Source organism: Hyperolius riggenbachi, chromosome 6 (assembly GCF_040937935.1).
Source record: "Hyperolius riggenbachi isolate aHypRig1 chromosome 6, aHypRig1.pri, whole genome shotgun sequence".
Classification (NCBI taxonomy): Eukaryota; Metazoa; Chordata; class Amphibia; order Anura; family Hyperoliidae; genus Hyperolius; species Hyperolius riggenbachi.
The window spans coordinates 272,410,946-272,427,666 of NC_090651.1; the positions used below are offsets into that span (position 1 = coordinate 272,410,946).

The window sequence follows — 16,721 nt, forward strand, 5'->3', positions numbered from 1 at the left end:
GGTGACATATAATAGCTTGGGGGCGACTATCATTTTGAGAATTGCTACTCTACCGGCTACATTTAATGGGAGCTTGCTCCATAAGTTAAATTTAGAATCTATGCTGACCATGAGGGGAAGAATATTAGCAGAGCTGTAGTTATTTAAATCCCTGGTCACCGTGACTCCTAGGTATTTGAAGGTGTCAACTACCTCTAGTTTTGAGGAAGGGTCAATGTGCTGTTTAGCGTTTAAGTCTAGCGGGAATAAAGCAGATTTAGTCCAATTTACTCGAAGGCCGGAGATTTTACCAAAAATGTTATAAATGCGGAAGACCTCCACCAAGGAGAGACCTGGATCTGCTAAATAAAGTAAGACATCGTCCGCGTATAGAGAAACTCGTTCCTCCATACTGTTTACTATAAGGCCGGACAGGGCAGTGGATGTGCGGACATGTTCCGCTAAGGGCTCCGTGGCTAGGGCAAACAACAGTGGCGATAAAGGACACCCCTGCCGCGTCCCCCTCCTGATTTTGAAAGAATTGGAGATGTGTGAATTGACTCTAATTTTTGCGCTAGGGTCTGCGTAAAGGACATTGAACCATTTCCTGAAGTTTACCCCAAATCCTAGTTTTGCTAAGTAAGGCCACTCCACGGAGTCGAAGGCCTTGTGCGTGTCTAGGGATAAGATTACTCTGGAGCCTGCGTTTTTGTGGGGGTATTGGATGTTAGAAAACAACCTTCTAATGTTTGTTTTAGTAGATCTGCCCGGGATAAAGCCCGTTTGGTCCCCATGCACAAGTGAAGGAATAACTTGGATCAATCTATTCGCCAGGACTTTAGCTAGAATCTTGGCATCTGCATTGATTAATGTGATGGGCCTATAAGATTCGCAGAGTTCTAGGTTTTTGTTTGGCTTAGGGAGAAGAATAATTAGTGTTTCGTACAGGGTTGGTGGAAATGTGCCCCTCTCCAGGGATTGTGCGTATAGCGCTGCCAGTTTAGGGACCGACACTGCTCTACTTTTAAGATACCATTCTGACGGAATACCGTCAGGTCCGGGCGTTTTACCCTTCTTCAGGCCCGTTATGGCTGTGAGTATTTCTTCCTCTGAGATAGGCGCATCCAGAGCCAACGCTGCTTCCTGCGTTAGTTTCGGGAGCTCGACGGCATCTAAGAATTCCTTAATGGAGGTTAGATTGCCATCAAACCTACTGGTATATAAATCACTGTAAAAATCATAAAATGCTCCTGCCATATCTGCCGAGGACGTGCATAACTTGCCTGTGCCTGATAGGATTCTGGGTATAGCCACAGATCCTTCAGATGTCCTCAACATATATGCCAGGGTCTTACTGCATTTATTACCGAATTCAAATGATTGTTGTTTCGAAATGACATCCTTACGCTTTGTGCGCCTCAGAAGTGCAAGCTCATGGAACCTGCGGGCTGATGCCCATTTCCCGTATGATTGATCGTCATGTGCCGCCAGTAATCGCTGTTTAGCCTCCATTAACCTGGATTCTGTCATATAGCTAGTAGCCAGGTTATTCTGTCTGATAATTGAGAGAGATGCTCTAAAGGCGCCCCGTAGGACCGCTTTACTTGCGTCCCAGCATACCCCAAATTCTGTTGAGCTTAAATTTTCTACCCAGAAGTTACCCATAGCTTCTACACAGGGGTTTAGAACTGTTAGGTCCTCCAGCCACCACGCGCCCACTCTCCAGCAACTGTTGCCTTGGGTGTTAAGGCAACGAAGTTCGCATAGCAAGGGAGAGTGGTCAGATATGCCGTGAGGTAAGTATCTAATGTCTTCGACCAGGGGGAGTATGTCTTGGGTCCCCAGGCACATGTCTATACGTGACATGGATTTGTGTTGATCTGAATAGCAGGAGTACTCTCTGCCGTCTGGATATCTCCAGCGCCAGATGTCTGTAAGGGCATATCTGGATATCCAATCTGTAAAATGTGGGAAGGCCCGTGAACTTTTGCTTAATTTGTCCTTGACTGGGTCAAGGACCGCGTTAAAATCCCCAATTATGAGGACAGGATTGTCCATACAGCTACGAAGCTTAGTGGCCAGGTGGTCAAGCACAGCAACGTTAAAAGGTGGGGGAACATATAATGATACCAGGGTATAAATTTTGCCTTCTAGATTGATAGTAACTATTGTGAAACAACCGTTCCTGTCCACCTGGACACCCTGCACCGTGCCCGGGAAAGATTTAGAAATTAAAATTGCGGTGCCTCTGGAGAAGGTAGAGAAATGGGACACATGGTAGCTGGACACCCATGGCTTTTTGAGAGAAAGTACCTTCCCACCTGTAAGGTGTGTCTCTTGTAGACAGATGATATGAGGACTTAATTTTTTCAGGTGGTCAAATACTAGTCTTTGTTTTATGTTGTTGTTGAGACCCCTGACATTCCAAGAGATTATACGTAAATTAGCCATAGTCAAGGTGAAAACATATCGTGGAGGCACCAGCGATTACATGAGCAACCATATCATTGTGTCTGAGTGTGTTACAAAGTGTGGACCATGCACCCTTCCCTTTTTTACCCCAACCAACAAGCCCCTTAACCCCTAACCCACCCCACTCCCTGCCCCAAACACCAGGAAGTATCATTCCCCAAACTTACTGAACACGGGTAAGAATTGTGGCCAGCCCTCCTGACCCGCGTACAGAAGGATATTAACACTGCTTAGAGTCATGCAAACTAAATGTGTTATTGTTAATTACAATGTGCTGCCTAGGAACCTTGTGGAGCCTTATGTATCATATTATATGCCCTACATGGAGGGTATGATGGGAGAAATGCATTATACATTTACTTTTAACCAGAAATTACTGTATTATTAACAGCGGCAGAGAGCCACCCGATGAAAAAGTACTCAAAAACATTACAAGTGTCTTCTGGTGGCTGCACTGCGACTGACAGCGAGAAATGAACAAATAATGAATTTACAACTGCAGTAGCAAAAACCAAACTGAACAGAGGAGCATACCACTCCATATCGTTGAATGATAAAAGTGCCGCTTTAAGGATAGGACCCGAGCTGGTGCATCCAAAAAGAGCACAGTCCTAGTTCCCAAGCTTGTTATAGAATCAGAACAACATGGTAGCTTGTCTAATCAGTTAGCAAACCCTTGTGCGTCCATCCATTGTGAGACCTCAGTTGGAGCAAAGAAAAAATGGGCTTTGCCATTATGCCGAACTTTCAATTTAGCTGGAAATAGCATGCTGTACTGCAGCTGCTTGTCGCGCAGTCTTTTCTTGACATGAATAAAAGTGGCTCTCTTTTTTTGTACTTCTAGGGAAAAGTCCTGGTAAATAGAAACTTTGGTCCCGTCAATAAATAAATCCGGCTGGTTTCTGGCCGCTCTCAAGATTTCAAACTTATCCCTGTAGTTAAGGAATTTCATGACTATCGGGCGTGGTGAGGCCCCGGGTTTAGGTGAACCGCCAGGAACTCTGTGGGCCCGCTCGATGATGAATACCTGAGAAGGCCGAAGATCAGGGAGCGATTCTTTAAACCATGCTTCAAAAAAGGATTCTGGACAAGAGCCCTCAGCTTTTTCTGGAACCCCAACCAGCCTGAGATTGCATCGGCGTGCCCTGTTTTCAAGGTCATCTAGTTTGGCAGAGTTATCTTGCGAAGTAGAAGACACCCCTTGCATGCGTTGTTGTAAAGGGGCTACAGTATCCTCTAGGTCTGAGACTCTGCGTTCAACTGCAGTTGTGCGGTCTTTGACCTTAGACAAGTCATGTTTGACAAAAGATAGATCGGCTTGTATGGAGTCTAGCCTGCTGGTCACTGATAGCTGTAAGGCTACTATCGCTGCCATGATTTCTGCCCTTGTAGGTTCCTCTGCTGTGTCAGTGTTTTTAACTGGGGAGACGGATTCCGGAGAGACAGGAGTGTTTCCGTTTTGTTCCCTCTCTGTCACCGGGGAGGGAGGGATAGCATGTTGCGATTCTCCTGTTGTAAGGGCCGCTGGATCAGCATGATGTATTTGGGCTACAGTCATCCCACCCTCAGGACTATAGTTCCCTTTCTGGGGCTTCCCTCGGGAGGGGAGAGGAGTGTTCGTGGCCTTGGCCTTATCCGAGAGGCCGGCCGCGGCCTGTGGCTGATGATGTGAGCCGGGGCCTGTATTAGGTGCATGAGCTGGGCTGTGGTTGCCGCTCTGTGCTCTTGGGGATGCTGGGTCTGAGGCAGGAGTGACATGCGCCTTACCGGGAGGAGATGTCCCCGCCGTGTCCGTGTGCTGCCGCTGCCTGCGGGACTGTGAGCTTCCAGCCGCTCCCCCACTGATCCTTTCAGCCGCCTGGCCGCCGGCGCCATCTTGGGAAGCTCCGTGGGCGAATCTCGCCAGCCGCTCCGCCGGTCCGTCAGGTCTCTGGGTGTCCGATTTCCCCATCTTGTGAGGCCCCGGTGTTCCCCTCTGTCGTAGGGACCACGGGAGATCAGGAGGTGCGCACTTAGAAAGCAGGATTGCTGCAGTTTTCGGCGGTGTCAGGAGAGCTGGAGAAGTCTGCGTCCTCACAGCTCCATGGCTAGCCACGCCCCAGATCACAGCCGTTTGGAGGATGTTATAGTGTAGTACCTGGCAGCCTTCTATCCATAGTCCATGCTGGCTAGAGAATGCAGCATTTAAAACTCCCGGCTAATCCTCTCTCAGCTCTGACATGGACAGCGCTGCTAGTTACAAGCAGCTAATTACAAGCTGATTCTCTCTCATCTCCACTCTACAGTGTTGTTCAGGGGGGCGGGGGCTGGGCCAATGAGTCACTGGCTGCTAGCACTAGCAGGCTGCCGCTTCTGGGAAGAAGCCTGGAAGTGTAACTGAAAAAAAACCTCTTCTGCAAATGCAGGAAAAAAAGTGTCCTTGTGCTAGTCACATCTGCCTGGCACTTCTTCGCCCTCCCCCTCCCAGCGCCCCGGCAATGGCATGCCCTGCAAGGCCATAAAAACGGCCCTGATAAGGAGAGGCGGGCAGGACAGGAGTCACTCAGACACACTCAAGATCCCTCTAGAGATAACACTAACATTAGGGAATGCCATACAAAGTGTTGTAGACAAAAGGTTTGTAGATTCCTTTATTTGAGGCTGAGCAGTAGAGGCTTTCATTAGAACTTTTTATCCCCGTTCCCTACGTTTTCAGTCTCTAAGGACAGGAAAAATAAACTTTTTTTCCCTCAAAGCGCCTGCCATAAATCTTGCGCTCTAGGCAATTAGCTGGTCAGCTGGTCTCCAGAAGCGCCTCTGTAGGTATGGAAGCTCTTTAGAGACCTCCTGGCCTCGTGCTGTGCCTGGCAATGAGGGGCGGAGCTTTATGGTGCATTTATGTGGTAGAATGCCGGGGGGGGGGGGGGGCTTATGGTGGATTTTATATGCCCCCATTAATAATAAGGGAACCACATGTGTGCACTCCCTCTCAGGTAAATAGATAAAACAGGTCATTAGCCCTACCCATTTATAGTAGAGAGTCAACTGAAACCATATATGTGACTTGCAGACAAAAATACCTATTTGTTAGACATCTTTCTACTGCTCTATATGCAGATTTTGTCTTCTGTACACTTTAAAAACTGTGGGGATTCATGAATGGCTGGTAAGCAGGGGTTTAAGAATACCTCATCCAGTGGTGTGTCCTAAATATCTGGCACTGGTTTTTTTTTTGGGGGGGGGGGGGGAATCAAATCTCCACGATGGGATCATCCAATCCCCACAATGGGATCATGCCAAATTTTTATACAGTGTAACGAGGATAGTATTTTGGACGGTACTGTAGGAATGCACCTACAATGTGAATTTCAGACCCCTCCATGATTTCTAAGTGGGAGAACTGGCAAAATCATAGGGTGTTCAAATACTTATGTTCCTCACTGTATACGGCTTATAATCTACATATTTTGCTTAGTAAATCACCCTTTTTGCATTGAAAACATTGCCAAGCTTAACTATGTCAATATACTTACTGTATACATTAAAGTAGAGATATGCAGTTTTAGAATCATCCGTACAATAATAGGTTCCGACCGTTACATTTTGCAATGGCATAGGTATTGTGTCTTTCTTTCCATCTTGTTTCAAGTCTGTTCCTAAAGGACAATTGAAGTTGACTGATGTCCCAGTGACTACTACTTGGAACTGATGTTTATTGCCTGTAATAAATAAAACAAGAGATTTCAGAATTGGAATGCTCCAGTCAATCAATTTTAATATAAATATTGGACTTCTTGTAAATGAAATATATTTATAATTCGGTGCAAATTTGATTTCTGCGGTACAGGGGAGCATGTCAGCCATATTATACAGAACAAAGAATATATATATATAAAAAAAAAAGATTTTTCACTGGACACGTATACCTTTAGGGCTAGTTCACAGTGCTCAGTTGCCTTGCAGAATAATTCTGAATGTCTACTCACAGCCCCATACCTCCTAACTTTTTGAGATAGGACAGAGGGACTCTTAATCCTCTGGGAGATACAATTACATCGCCCAGGAGGGGGCGCAGCACTTTTTTTTTCTTTTTTTTTAAAATCATGTAGCTAGCCTAGCGCTAGCTACATGATAGGTGCTGTGCAGCGGCATCCCCCCACCCCCTCCGATCGCCTCAGGCGATCAGCGCAAGCAGGAGATTCCGTTCAGAACCTGATCTCCTGCTTGGCTTTCACCGTCGCCATGGCGACGCTCACAATGACGTCACCGACGTCATCGACGTTGTGACGTCAGAGGGAGTCCCGATCCACCCCTCAGCGCTGCCTGGCACTGATTGGCCAGGCTTTGCATGGGGGTCTGGGGGGGGGGCTGCACGGCACGGCGGGTGTCACGGAATAGCCGTGAGAAACGCAGGTGAATCTAGATAATTCACAGTCGCTTTCCTGATCGCTCCCTGTCGGATCTGAGCAGTCGTGCAAGCGATCCGAAAATGACATTTTTTGTGTTGTTTTAAATCCAGAGATCTGTTCCCCTGTGAGCCAAAGCAGTCCCCTCACCCCTCCTGAATGCCTCACCACTCAGGAATGTCGCACGTGGCTGGATTCCCTGCAGGGCCTAGCTCATTCCCCCTACAGCAGATGTCCCCATGAAAAAAACCAGGAAACTGGCTCCACAGGGGGGCCATAGAAAGCCAGCCGATCCGGCACCGAGCACGGGCCATAAGAAAAGCATGGGTGGTATGATTTCCTGTCGGCATACGAAAACCGTATGTCGCACAGCTATAAAATTCATATCGTCTTGTTCGGTAAAATCTGGCCATCGTGCTGATATGAAATTCATTGGGATAGACCGTCCGGTTATCGAGATATGAATCTTCTCAGGAGCCTGACCCGCTGGCTTAGCCGTGTCTGATGTCATATTAATCTGTATTTTCCAACAAGTATGAAGCTGTTACCCCCCTAAATATAACGTGTATGGTTCAGGAGTTACAGCATTTCATAAGTTTAGCCCTAAAATCTCTCAGAGGGAATGAACTGTCATTTGTTGGTAACTCAGAGGGGGCCGGCATTGCCACACCCCCAAACCAGCTTCATCAAAAGCACATGGCCAGCAGGCGGGCATCAGTCCTTCAGATTCCATCTTCCTGAGAGCATGCTGCCAGCCAGAGGACACATGGTTGGCGGCCATCTTGTCTGAAATCTGAAACAAAAGACATCCTCCATTTTGTTTGGATTTTAAATCTTGCTGAACTTTGAATTTATCTCTGGAACAAAGAACTTTGCAGAACTTGAAACCGTTTTGCTTGGACTTTATGATTCTTCCCACAAAAGGACATATTTCCACAAACCCTAAGTATTTTCTCCCTTTTTATTTCATACTGGCTATTACTGTTTTAATAATTGTTGATTTTAATAATTGTCTGTATATATTAATTATTTATATTGCGTGAATAAAAGACTTTATCAAAGTCATTCACTGTCCGCTACCCTGCTTATCAGCCGCACAACTGAACCAGACCTCAGAAGAGACGCTACTGTTTGTTTGTTGTTGGCTAGACAGAATACAGCGTGTTTTAATCGTTTTTATTCGCAGGATCAGTCAGGCAGTCGGGTCCACGGGCCCCTACCCGTGGTGGTGGCAGTTATACCCTGGAATCGTGTGTAAGTTGTAATCACCCATATCTCACAGGCTCCCTTCTGGTTTGTCTGCGGCTAATTTCCAACGGTTCCTGCGCATTGACCGCGACCAGAGTTCGCACGATCCGTGCGCTGGCACCGTTTAGAAGGCCACTTGCAGTCTGACCACGAGGGCTCCTGTGACAGCGGGTAGCGGCGGATCGGCGGCGAGCAGCGGCGATCGGAAGTTACACGCAGCTAGCAAAGTGCTAGCTGCGTGTAAAAAAAAAAAATTATGCAAATCGGCCCACCAGGGCCTTAGAAATCCTCCTGCGCGACATACCCCGAGCTCAGCTCGGAATTATCACCCAAGAGGTTAAGCCACACCCCTAATCACGTCCGAGACACACCCCTGGTGCTCTCTGATGTGGACGTCAGAGTAAGTGATGCGTACTCTTGGACGTATGCGGCATCACGTGGTCCCGCCCGGCCAATCGCCGCACACTGCGGCCGCTCCAGGAAGTAAACACTGCACGTCACACCGTGCAGTGAATATTAATTAGCCATGTGCCTGGCCGCTCTCCACTCCTCCCCAACACTACTGAGCATGTGTGCACAGTCTAAAGCGGCTTAGCTGTGCATAACGCACAGCATGCAGCACTCTCAATGGATGTGCTGCGTTACAATGTAACACAACGTGGGCACTGTGAACAGCCCATTGATTTTTCATTACTGTGCGGTGGGGCTGCGTTATAGGCTGCACTAACGTGCGCCTGTAACGTCTCACTGTGAAAGCAGCCTAAAGATTCAACCCACACTGGTCCTTTCTATCCTGCTTCATTTGTGTCACGAAGATCAGAGCATTTGGCATGATGTGTCACAACTTCAAAAAAGTTGGGAATCACTGATTAAGCCTCAGGGGATTTTATATATTTTCCAGAATTACACTTTAAAGTACTCCTGAGGTGAGACAGACATGGGGGCTGACATATTTATTTCCTTTCAAACAATGCAAATTGCTTGGGGTGGTGGTTAAGGGTTATGCACCATCAAGGGGAAGGTTAAGTGTTAGCCGCCACCAGGGGAGGGTTCTGTGTGGGATTGAGAGAAGTTGGGTCATCGTAAAATACCGGTAAATATTTTAAATTTAAAATGAGAAATTATCTCCTAGGAGAAAGCTCAGGTGAAAAAGTCAATTGCATATGGCCCCATGGTGCGTTAGTGTCAGAGGTTCATCAGTCCTTCCCAGCTGGGTGCATTGACCCAAATTAAAGGACCACTGTCGCAAAAATCATAAAATTTTAAGTACAGATAAACACATACAAATAACAAGTACATTTTTCCCAGAGTAAAATAAGACATAAATGACTTTTATTCTATGTTGCTGTCACTTACAGTAGGTAATAGATAACGGACAGAACCGACAGGTTTTAGACTAGTCCATCTCCTCATAGGGGATTCTCAGTGTTTTCTTTATTTTCAGAAGCACTTAGTAAATGGCAGTTGCTCCACCCAACTGCCAAAAAACTGTGTAGTGAGCAGGGAGACTGGCCAGCATATTTGTATAAATCCTTTTCAAGGAGTGTTTGTTATAAAGAATAAAGGCAATGCTAAGGGCAGGTTCACATTGGAGCGGATACCAAGGACAAAATATAAAAAAAGAAAAGGTAAAAGCCATTTCCCCAGGAAGTCTCCCTCCAGCCTCAGCTGCTTCTTTTTACCTCCTCCAGGTTTCTGCTTATGAATTGGGCAGTGAGTGCCGATATCCATCAATGTCTGCCAACCCTACACCTTCCAGACATCTCATTGTTATTCAAAGTTGCCCCATAGGAATTATACCAGATCTGTGAGGACAGCACACATGGGAGAGGAGCAGAGGAGCAACACAGATCAAGGAGACCATTTGCTCCACAAGCTATTTTTTTGTATTATTGCTCAGTTTCAATTTAAGGGCAATAAAAAAGTCTGTATAGTACAAAAAAAATGTTTATTTTTTTTAATTTAAAGTGGAACAGATTTTAAAATGTTTATTTTGAGTAGAATGTTTAAAGGGCAACGGAACTGAGAGGAATGTGGAGGCTACCATATTTATTTCCTTTTAAACAATACCAGTTGCTTGGTAGCCCTGCTGGTCTATTTGGCTGCAGCGGTGTTTGAACAACACCAGAAACAAGCATGCAGCTAATCTTGTCAAATCTGACAATAATGTGAGAAATAACTGGTCTGCATATGCTTGTTCAGGGTCTATGGCTAAAAGTATAAGAGGCAGTGGATAAGCAGGATAGCCAGGCAACTGGTATTGCTTTAAAAGGAAATAAATATGGCAGCCTCCATATCCCTCTCACTTCAGTTTATCCTTTAACTACTTCAGCCTACATTTTTGTTCACCTTATGCATCCAAGCAACTTTCACCTCCTATTCATTCGCCAATAACTTTATCACTACTTATCACAATGAAATGATCTATATCTTGTTTTTTCCGCCACCATTTAGGCCTTCTTTGGGAGGTACATTTTGCTAAGAATTATTTGTCCCAGTTATTACACCGTTTAAATTATGTCCCTATCACAATTTATGGCGCCGATATTTTATTTGGAAATAAAGGTGCCTTTTTTAAATTTGCGTCCATCACTATTTCCAAGCTTATAATTTTGACATGCATATTCAAGAAGTTCAGACCCTTAGGTAACTATTTATGCATTTTTTGTTTTTTTTTATTCAAATTTTCTTTCTTTATTAAACATTTTGTTTAGGTAATTTTTGGTGTGGGAGGTAAACAGCTAATTTTAAACGTAATATAATGTATTTATTTAATAAAAAAAAATGTATGTTTGTGTAGTTTTACTATTTGGCCACAAGATGGTCACAGTCAAAAAGTCCTGGAAGCAAATGATCTCGCTTCCTGGAAGCATTAGGAGGAAGCATTTCTGCAGAAAGACCGCGGCCTCTGATAAGAGGCTGTCGGTTTTTCTGCGGGGGACTTAGATCAATGAATGGGAACTATACTCCCATTCATTGATCTCGGGATAACGGCAGGCGGTGGGAATGTGCGCACGGCACAGTGGCAGCAGCAGAGTCTATCTGGACGGATATATCTGTCCAGATAGACTTAAGTGGTTAAAGAGGAACTTTACTGAATGTAACTTCATGATTTAAATTTTACACTATTCATTTAATAAATAATTTAGTCAATGTCTGGCCATTGTAAAATCTTTCCACACCCTGATTTACATTCTTAAATTTATCACAGGTGGCAACCTCTTTACAGCTGGCAAGGTGCATCACTGCGGAATGTTTGTTTGTTGTGTGTTCTGAAGTGAGCAAAAACAACACCTGGTCTCAAAGAGTGCTCTGGGGCAGAAGGCTCCTTTACTAAATAGCTGAACATCACTTGGAGGGCGGGGTTGCATTTCAATATTTAGTAATATATAGTGGTAAAATATAAATAAACATACCTGGGGCTTCCTCCAGCCCCCTCCAGCCTGATAGCTTCCTCGTCCTCCCCAATTGCCTCCTTGTTTACCTTGTACAACTGGCCCTGAAAAATCCTCCAGTTGGGCCAGTTGGCGCAGGCACAGTCTGGCCAGGCGTGCTCCCCCATCTTGCTCCCGTTGCTGGGAGCATTCTGCACCTGCACACTAACTACTACACAGGCGCAGAAAACTCCTGGCATCATGAACAGTGCGGGAATGTGCGCGTGGCCAGGCAGCGCATGCGCAGTTGGTCCTGGAGATGAACGGGGAGTTGCAGGAGGACGGCATGGGAAAGATCAGCCTGGAGGGGGCTGGAGGAAGTCCCAGGTATGTATATTCTGTTGTTTTAGCCCCATCTCAGGTTCCCTTTAAATGAATACAGAATGTTTTTTTTTTCATGATAAAAATTTTATGGAAAAAAATGGGTATCGTACCTTCATCTGTAAATGACACATCTGAAACAAAAGAAAAAGATTATTTATAGTGACGTCCAGCAAGAGCATTGCATTAAAATGTTAGCATTAGCATGTTTACATCTTCTTGCCTCCAAATATGGTGGGAGACACACAGCACAGCAATATAACTAAACAGCATAACAAAAGCAGTTGCCAGAGATTTTAATAGCAGACCTAAACCCAGAATGTCCTGTCTGCTCTAAAAGATAAGCAACAGCATAGTACCCTTTAAAGAAAAACATTTGTTATCACATGTAAAACCCCTACAATAAATTTGCAGCGTCTACTTCCTAGTTTCATGGGAACACAAAAAGAGTTAAACTCCTGTGTTTACATATTAGCACCTCACTCAGCACACCCAAAGCACAGAGCTGACAGCTCAAATTTCTGTTTTGGTGTTGCTATATTAATTAGCTGGTTATATGCACATTATTATATATGTTATGCTGCAATCCCAATGGTCTACAGAGTTCCTTAGCGATGTATCAGTACTAGTGTAAAGCCTTATCTACACAGTACAATTTTCCATCAGATCAACGGTGATCTGATAAGAAATTGCATTGTGTGTAGAAGTCCATATTGTTTCTGATCAATTTTGTGGTAGATTTTGCATTGATAGGTACTCAAAATCGATTGCAATCCGATCTGACCGGTTGGAAATTATCCAGGGCCGGATTTGTACTCTTTACCGCCCTAGGCCACTGTCACCAGCCGCCCCCCTTCAGTATAGGTAGCGAGACGACCCCTCCCCCCTTACCTCCAGTATAGGTAGCCAGATGACCCCTTACCTCCAGTATAGGTAGCCAGATGACCCCTTACCTCCAGTATAGGTAGCCAGATGACCCCCCCCCCCCTCCAGTATAGGTAGCCAGATGACTCCCTTAATCCCTCTCTCCCCCCCCCCCCCTTTCAGTATAGATAGCCAGCTCGCCTTCACACCACAGCAGCCATCAGTGTCACACATCTCTCCGCTAGTCTCCAGTGCAGAAGCTTCCTCTCCCTTTCCATCTCCAGTGCTGCACATGTCCATTGCCTTTGGCCTCAATGCAAATGTGCACAGAGAGCAAGGTGGCTGCTGCACAGGCTGGTAGCAGCAGAGTACAGAGGTCAGGCGCTTACTTGATCTTCCTTCATTGCAGGATTTACAAGCTTGCAAATGCTGCGCCAGTTTAGCCTGCTGGTTAGGTGCCCTTCCTCCTGTGGTGCCCTAGGCCATGGCCTAGGTGGCCTTGGCCTAAATCTGGCCCTGAAATTATCTAATAGATCCGTCTATCTGATGGAAAATTGTACCATGTAGATGAGGCTTTACTGCTGTTTAGGTTGTTATTGTGATGGTTCCATATGTAAGCATTGTCTAACTACTTACTTGCTTATCCCACTTTTGCTCGATACTGATGCTTATATGTGCTGTTGGATTGTGTCATAATATTATTTTGCTAATGAAGGTGTTTATAAAAAACAAAAACCTGTGACATGTTATTGATGTTCTCCATCTCCTGTATTATCAGGGTTCATATTAAAGGGGGGTCAGGGGAAAATGGGTTGAACTTACCCGGGTCTTCTAACAGTCCCCCGCAGACATCCTGTGTTGGCGCAGCCACTCACTGATGCTCCGGCCCCGCCTCCAGTTCACTTCTGGAATTTCAGACTTTAAAGTCAGAAAACCACTGCGCCTGCGTTGCCGTGTCCTCGATAGAGATGTCGCGAACCTCCGATTTTCGGTTCACGAACTTCCGCGGAAGGTTCGGTTCACGGAAAAGTTTGCGAACCGCAATAGACTTCAATGGGGAGGCGAACTTTGAAAAATAGAAAAAAGTATGCTGGCCACAAAAGTGATGGAAAAGATGTTTCAAGGGGTCTAACACCTGGAGGGGGGCATGGCGGAGTGGGATACATGCCAAAAGTCCCGGGGAAAAATCTGGATGTGACGCAAAGCAGCGTTTTAAGGGCAGAAATCACATTGAATGCTAAATTGCAGGCCTAACGTGCTTTCAAACATCTTGCATGTGTATACATCAATCAGGGAGTGTAATTAGAGTACTGCTTCACACTGACACACCAAACTCACTGTGTAACGCACCGCAAACAGCTGTTTGTGTAGTGACGGCCATGCTGGACTACTGCGCAACATGGCGAGATTGCTCTTCCTCACTCAGTGATGTCAGGTAATGTGTTACTTCCTTCTCAACTTTCCATGGCATTGCTAAAAAGCTTACGTTTGGTTTTTTAATTACATTTTCTACTTGCTGTGTGTTTGTTCAGTACCGCTACAATGAGAATCCTGTGGAGGCGGGCAAGTCTGCCATTGTGACCCCGGGTAATGGCCGGGGAATGAGGGGTTTGAATCCGGTGTGGAGCCTGAGCAACGGCTACCACTACACATCCAAGGAGGGCAGCGGGCAGGCATGCACGCCCGCCCGCCCCGAGGTAGTGACCAAAAATAACAATACAGGAGGAGGATTTTCGAGGCCCTGCTGTGTATTTGAAATGAATGTACTTTAAATCCTTTAACGAGAACCAGTTATGGCGGGCAAAGATGACACCACATTCCTTTCACGAGAATCATATGGAGGCGGGCAAGTCTGCCATTTGTGACCCCGGGTAATGGCCGGGGAATGAGGGATGGAATCCGGTGTGGAGCCTGAGAAACGGCTACCACTACACATCCAAGGAGGGCATTAGGCAGGCATGCACGCCCGCCCCAAGGTAGTGACCAAAAATAACAATACAGGAGGCGGACTTTCGAGGCCCTGCTGTGTATTTGAAATGAATTAACTTTAAATCCTTTAACGGGAATCCGTTATGGAGGGCAAGTCTGCCATTGTCACCGCGGGGAATGAAGGTTGGATTCCGGCCCGAAATGGGAGCCTGCTGAGACCCATGCTGTAGCTGCCCTGACCGTGCTTTGCAGACCAGGCATCTATGTTCAGATGGACCCTTGAGCCAGCGGAAGACAAACCAAGTCGAAAGCATTTGCCAAGAATGTTTTACGGAGGGCAAGTTTTTTTGCCCTTTTTTTTAAATTTTTTGAAAATGATATATGGTTGTATTTTAAAATTGTTTGAAAGTTTAGATGGTTGTATTTTTAAATTGTTTGAAAGTTTAGATGGTTGTATTTTTAAATTGTTTGAAAGTTTAGATGGTTGTATTTTTAAATTGTTTAAAAGTGTATCCATTCTTCCTCCCCCCAGCCACGAACAATACCATGGGAACGTGGAGCAGCAGAAGCCCCCTGTGACGGCTGCCGCGGTTGTTATCCGCGGCTTGTCTTTTGAGGGGTGCTGCTTTTCCTCAGGTGTTCTTGCCATAGCTGTTTGTGCCTTCTCTCCAGGTGCCTTCGTAAAGCACTTGTCCCTACGTGACAGTTGGCCTTTCCACGGCTCAATTTTTGCTGGCAGAGACAACAGATGGCTTTGCTCCGATCTGAGACACACACGTTAAAAAATTTCCAAACCGCTGAGCCCCCCTGGGCTGATGGCGCTACGGTGGCATCATCAGCTGACGTTGAAGGGCATGTTGGCTGTCTGGCCATAGCTGGCGATACATGGCGCCGGACACTGCCCCCAGCTGTTTCTGAGGACGAGCTCCCTCTGCTTCTATCATGGAGTCGTCTCCTCCTAGTCCTCTCTGAATCCTCCTCTGAACTGTCCCCCTGGTCATCTCCTCTACCGGGAACATATGTGGTATCCGTATAATCGTCATCATAATCCTCCTGGCCAGCTGCGCTTTCCTCAGAAACCTTCTTAACTGCACCAACTTCAGGTGGTCTATCATCCACATCCACACATGTTACGTCCATACTATCGCCACCTAACTCAGAAGTAGGAGGTGGTGTACCTGCGCCTTCTTGCAGTAGGGGCTGTGAATCGGTGATTTCACCACCACCAAATAACTCCTGCGAAGTGTCAAATGCAGCGGATGTGGTGCTTGTTGTAGCGCTGGTGGCTGCGGGAGATGAGGTGTTCTGTGTTAAATACTCAAGCACCTCCTCACGATTTTGGGAAGTGATGGCACGTGCCTTCTTCTGAGCACTGAATTTTGGGGCAGGTCCGCACGAAATCACAGCAACACCACCTCGCACAGACCTGCCGATGCCTGGTGGCCTTCCTCTGGGTCTGCCTCTACCTCTTCCTCTACCTGGTTTGTCCATTTTGTCCATCTCGGGGGGATGCTAGGTATATGCAGTGAGCTGGGTTTACGCAACACAACAGGTAGTTATGTGCACTGATGAGGTGGGTTAAGTAAACGCAACAGGTAGTAGGTATATGCAGTGAGCTGGGTTCACTCAACACATCAGGTAGTAGGTATATGCAGTGAGCTGGGTTCACTCAACACAACAGGTAGTAGGTATATGCAGTGAGCTGGGTTCACTCAACACAACAGGTAGTAGGTATATGCAGTGAGCTGGGTTCACTCAACACAACAAATAGTAGGTATATGCAGTGAGCTGAGTTCACTCAACACAACAGGTAGTTATGTGCAGTGATGAGGTGGGTTAAGTAAACACAACAGGTAGTAGGTATATGCAGTGAGCTGGGTTCACTTAACACAACAGGTAGTAGGTATATGCAGTGAGCTGGGTTCACTCAACACTACAGGTAGTTATGTGCAGTGATGAGGTGGGTTAAGTAAACAACAGGTAGTAGGAATATGCAGTGAGCTGGGTTCACTCAACACTACAGGTAGTAGGTATATGCAGTGAGCTGGGTTCACTCAACACAACAGGTAGTAGGTATATGCAGTGAGCT

General features: G+C 46.1%; 1 protein-coding gene across 1 annotated transcript in view; it reads right to left on the reverse strand.

Moving 5' to 3' along the window:
• CD3E (CD3 epsilon subunit of T-cell receptor complex) overlaps positions 1-16,721 on the reverse strand; it is a 42,600-nt gene that overhangs the window by 14,142 nt on the left and 11,737 nt on the right. Inside the window, exons 2-3 of the mRNA XM_068242806.1 lie at positions 11,953-11,973; positions 5,964-6,149 (exon numbers count right to left, since the gene is read on the reverse strand). Of these exons, the coding sequence (XP_068098907.1) occupies positions 5,964-6,149; positions 11,953-11,973 (207 nt within the window). The remainder of the gene's footprint in view (positions 1-5,963; positions 6,150-11,952; positions 11,974-16,721) is intronic.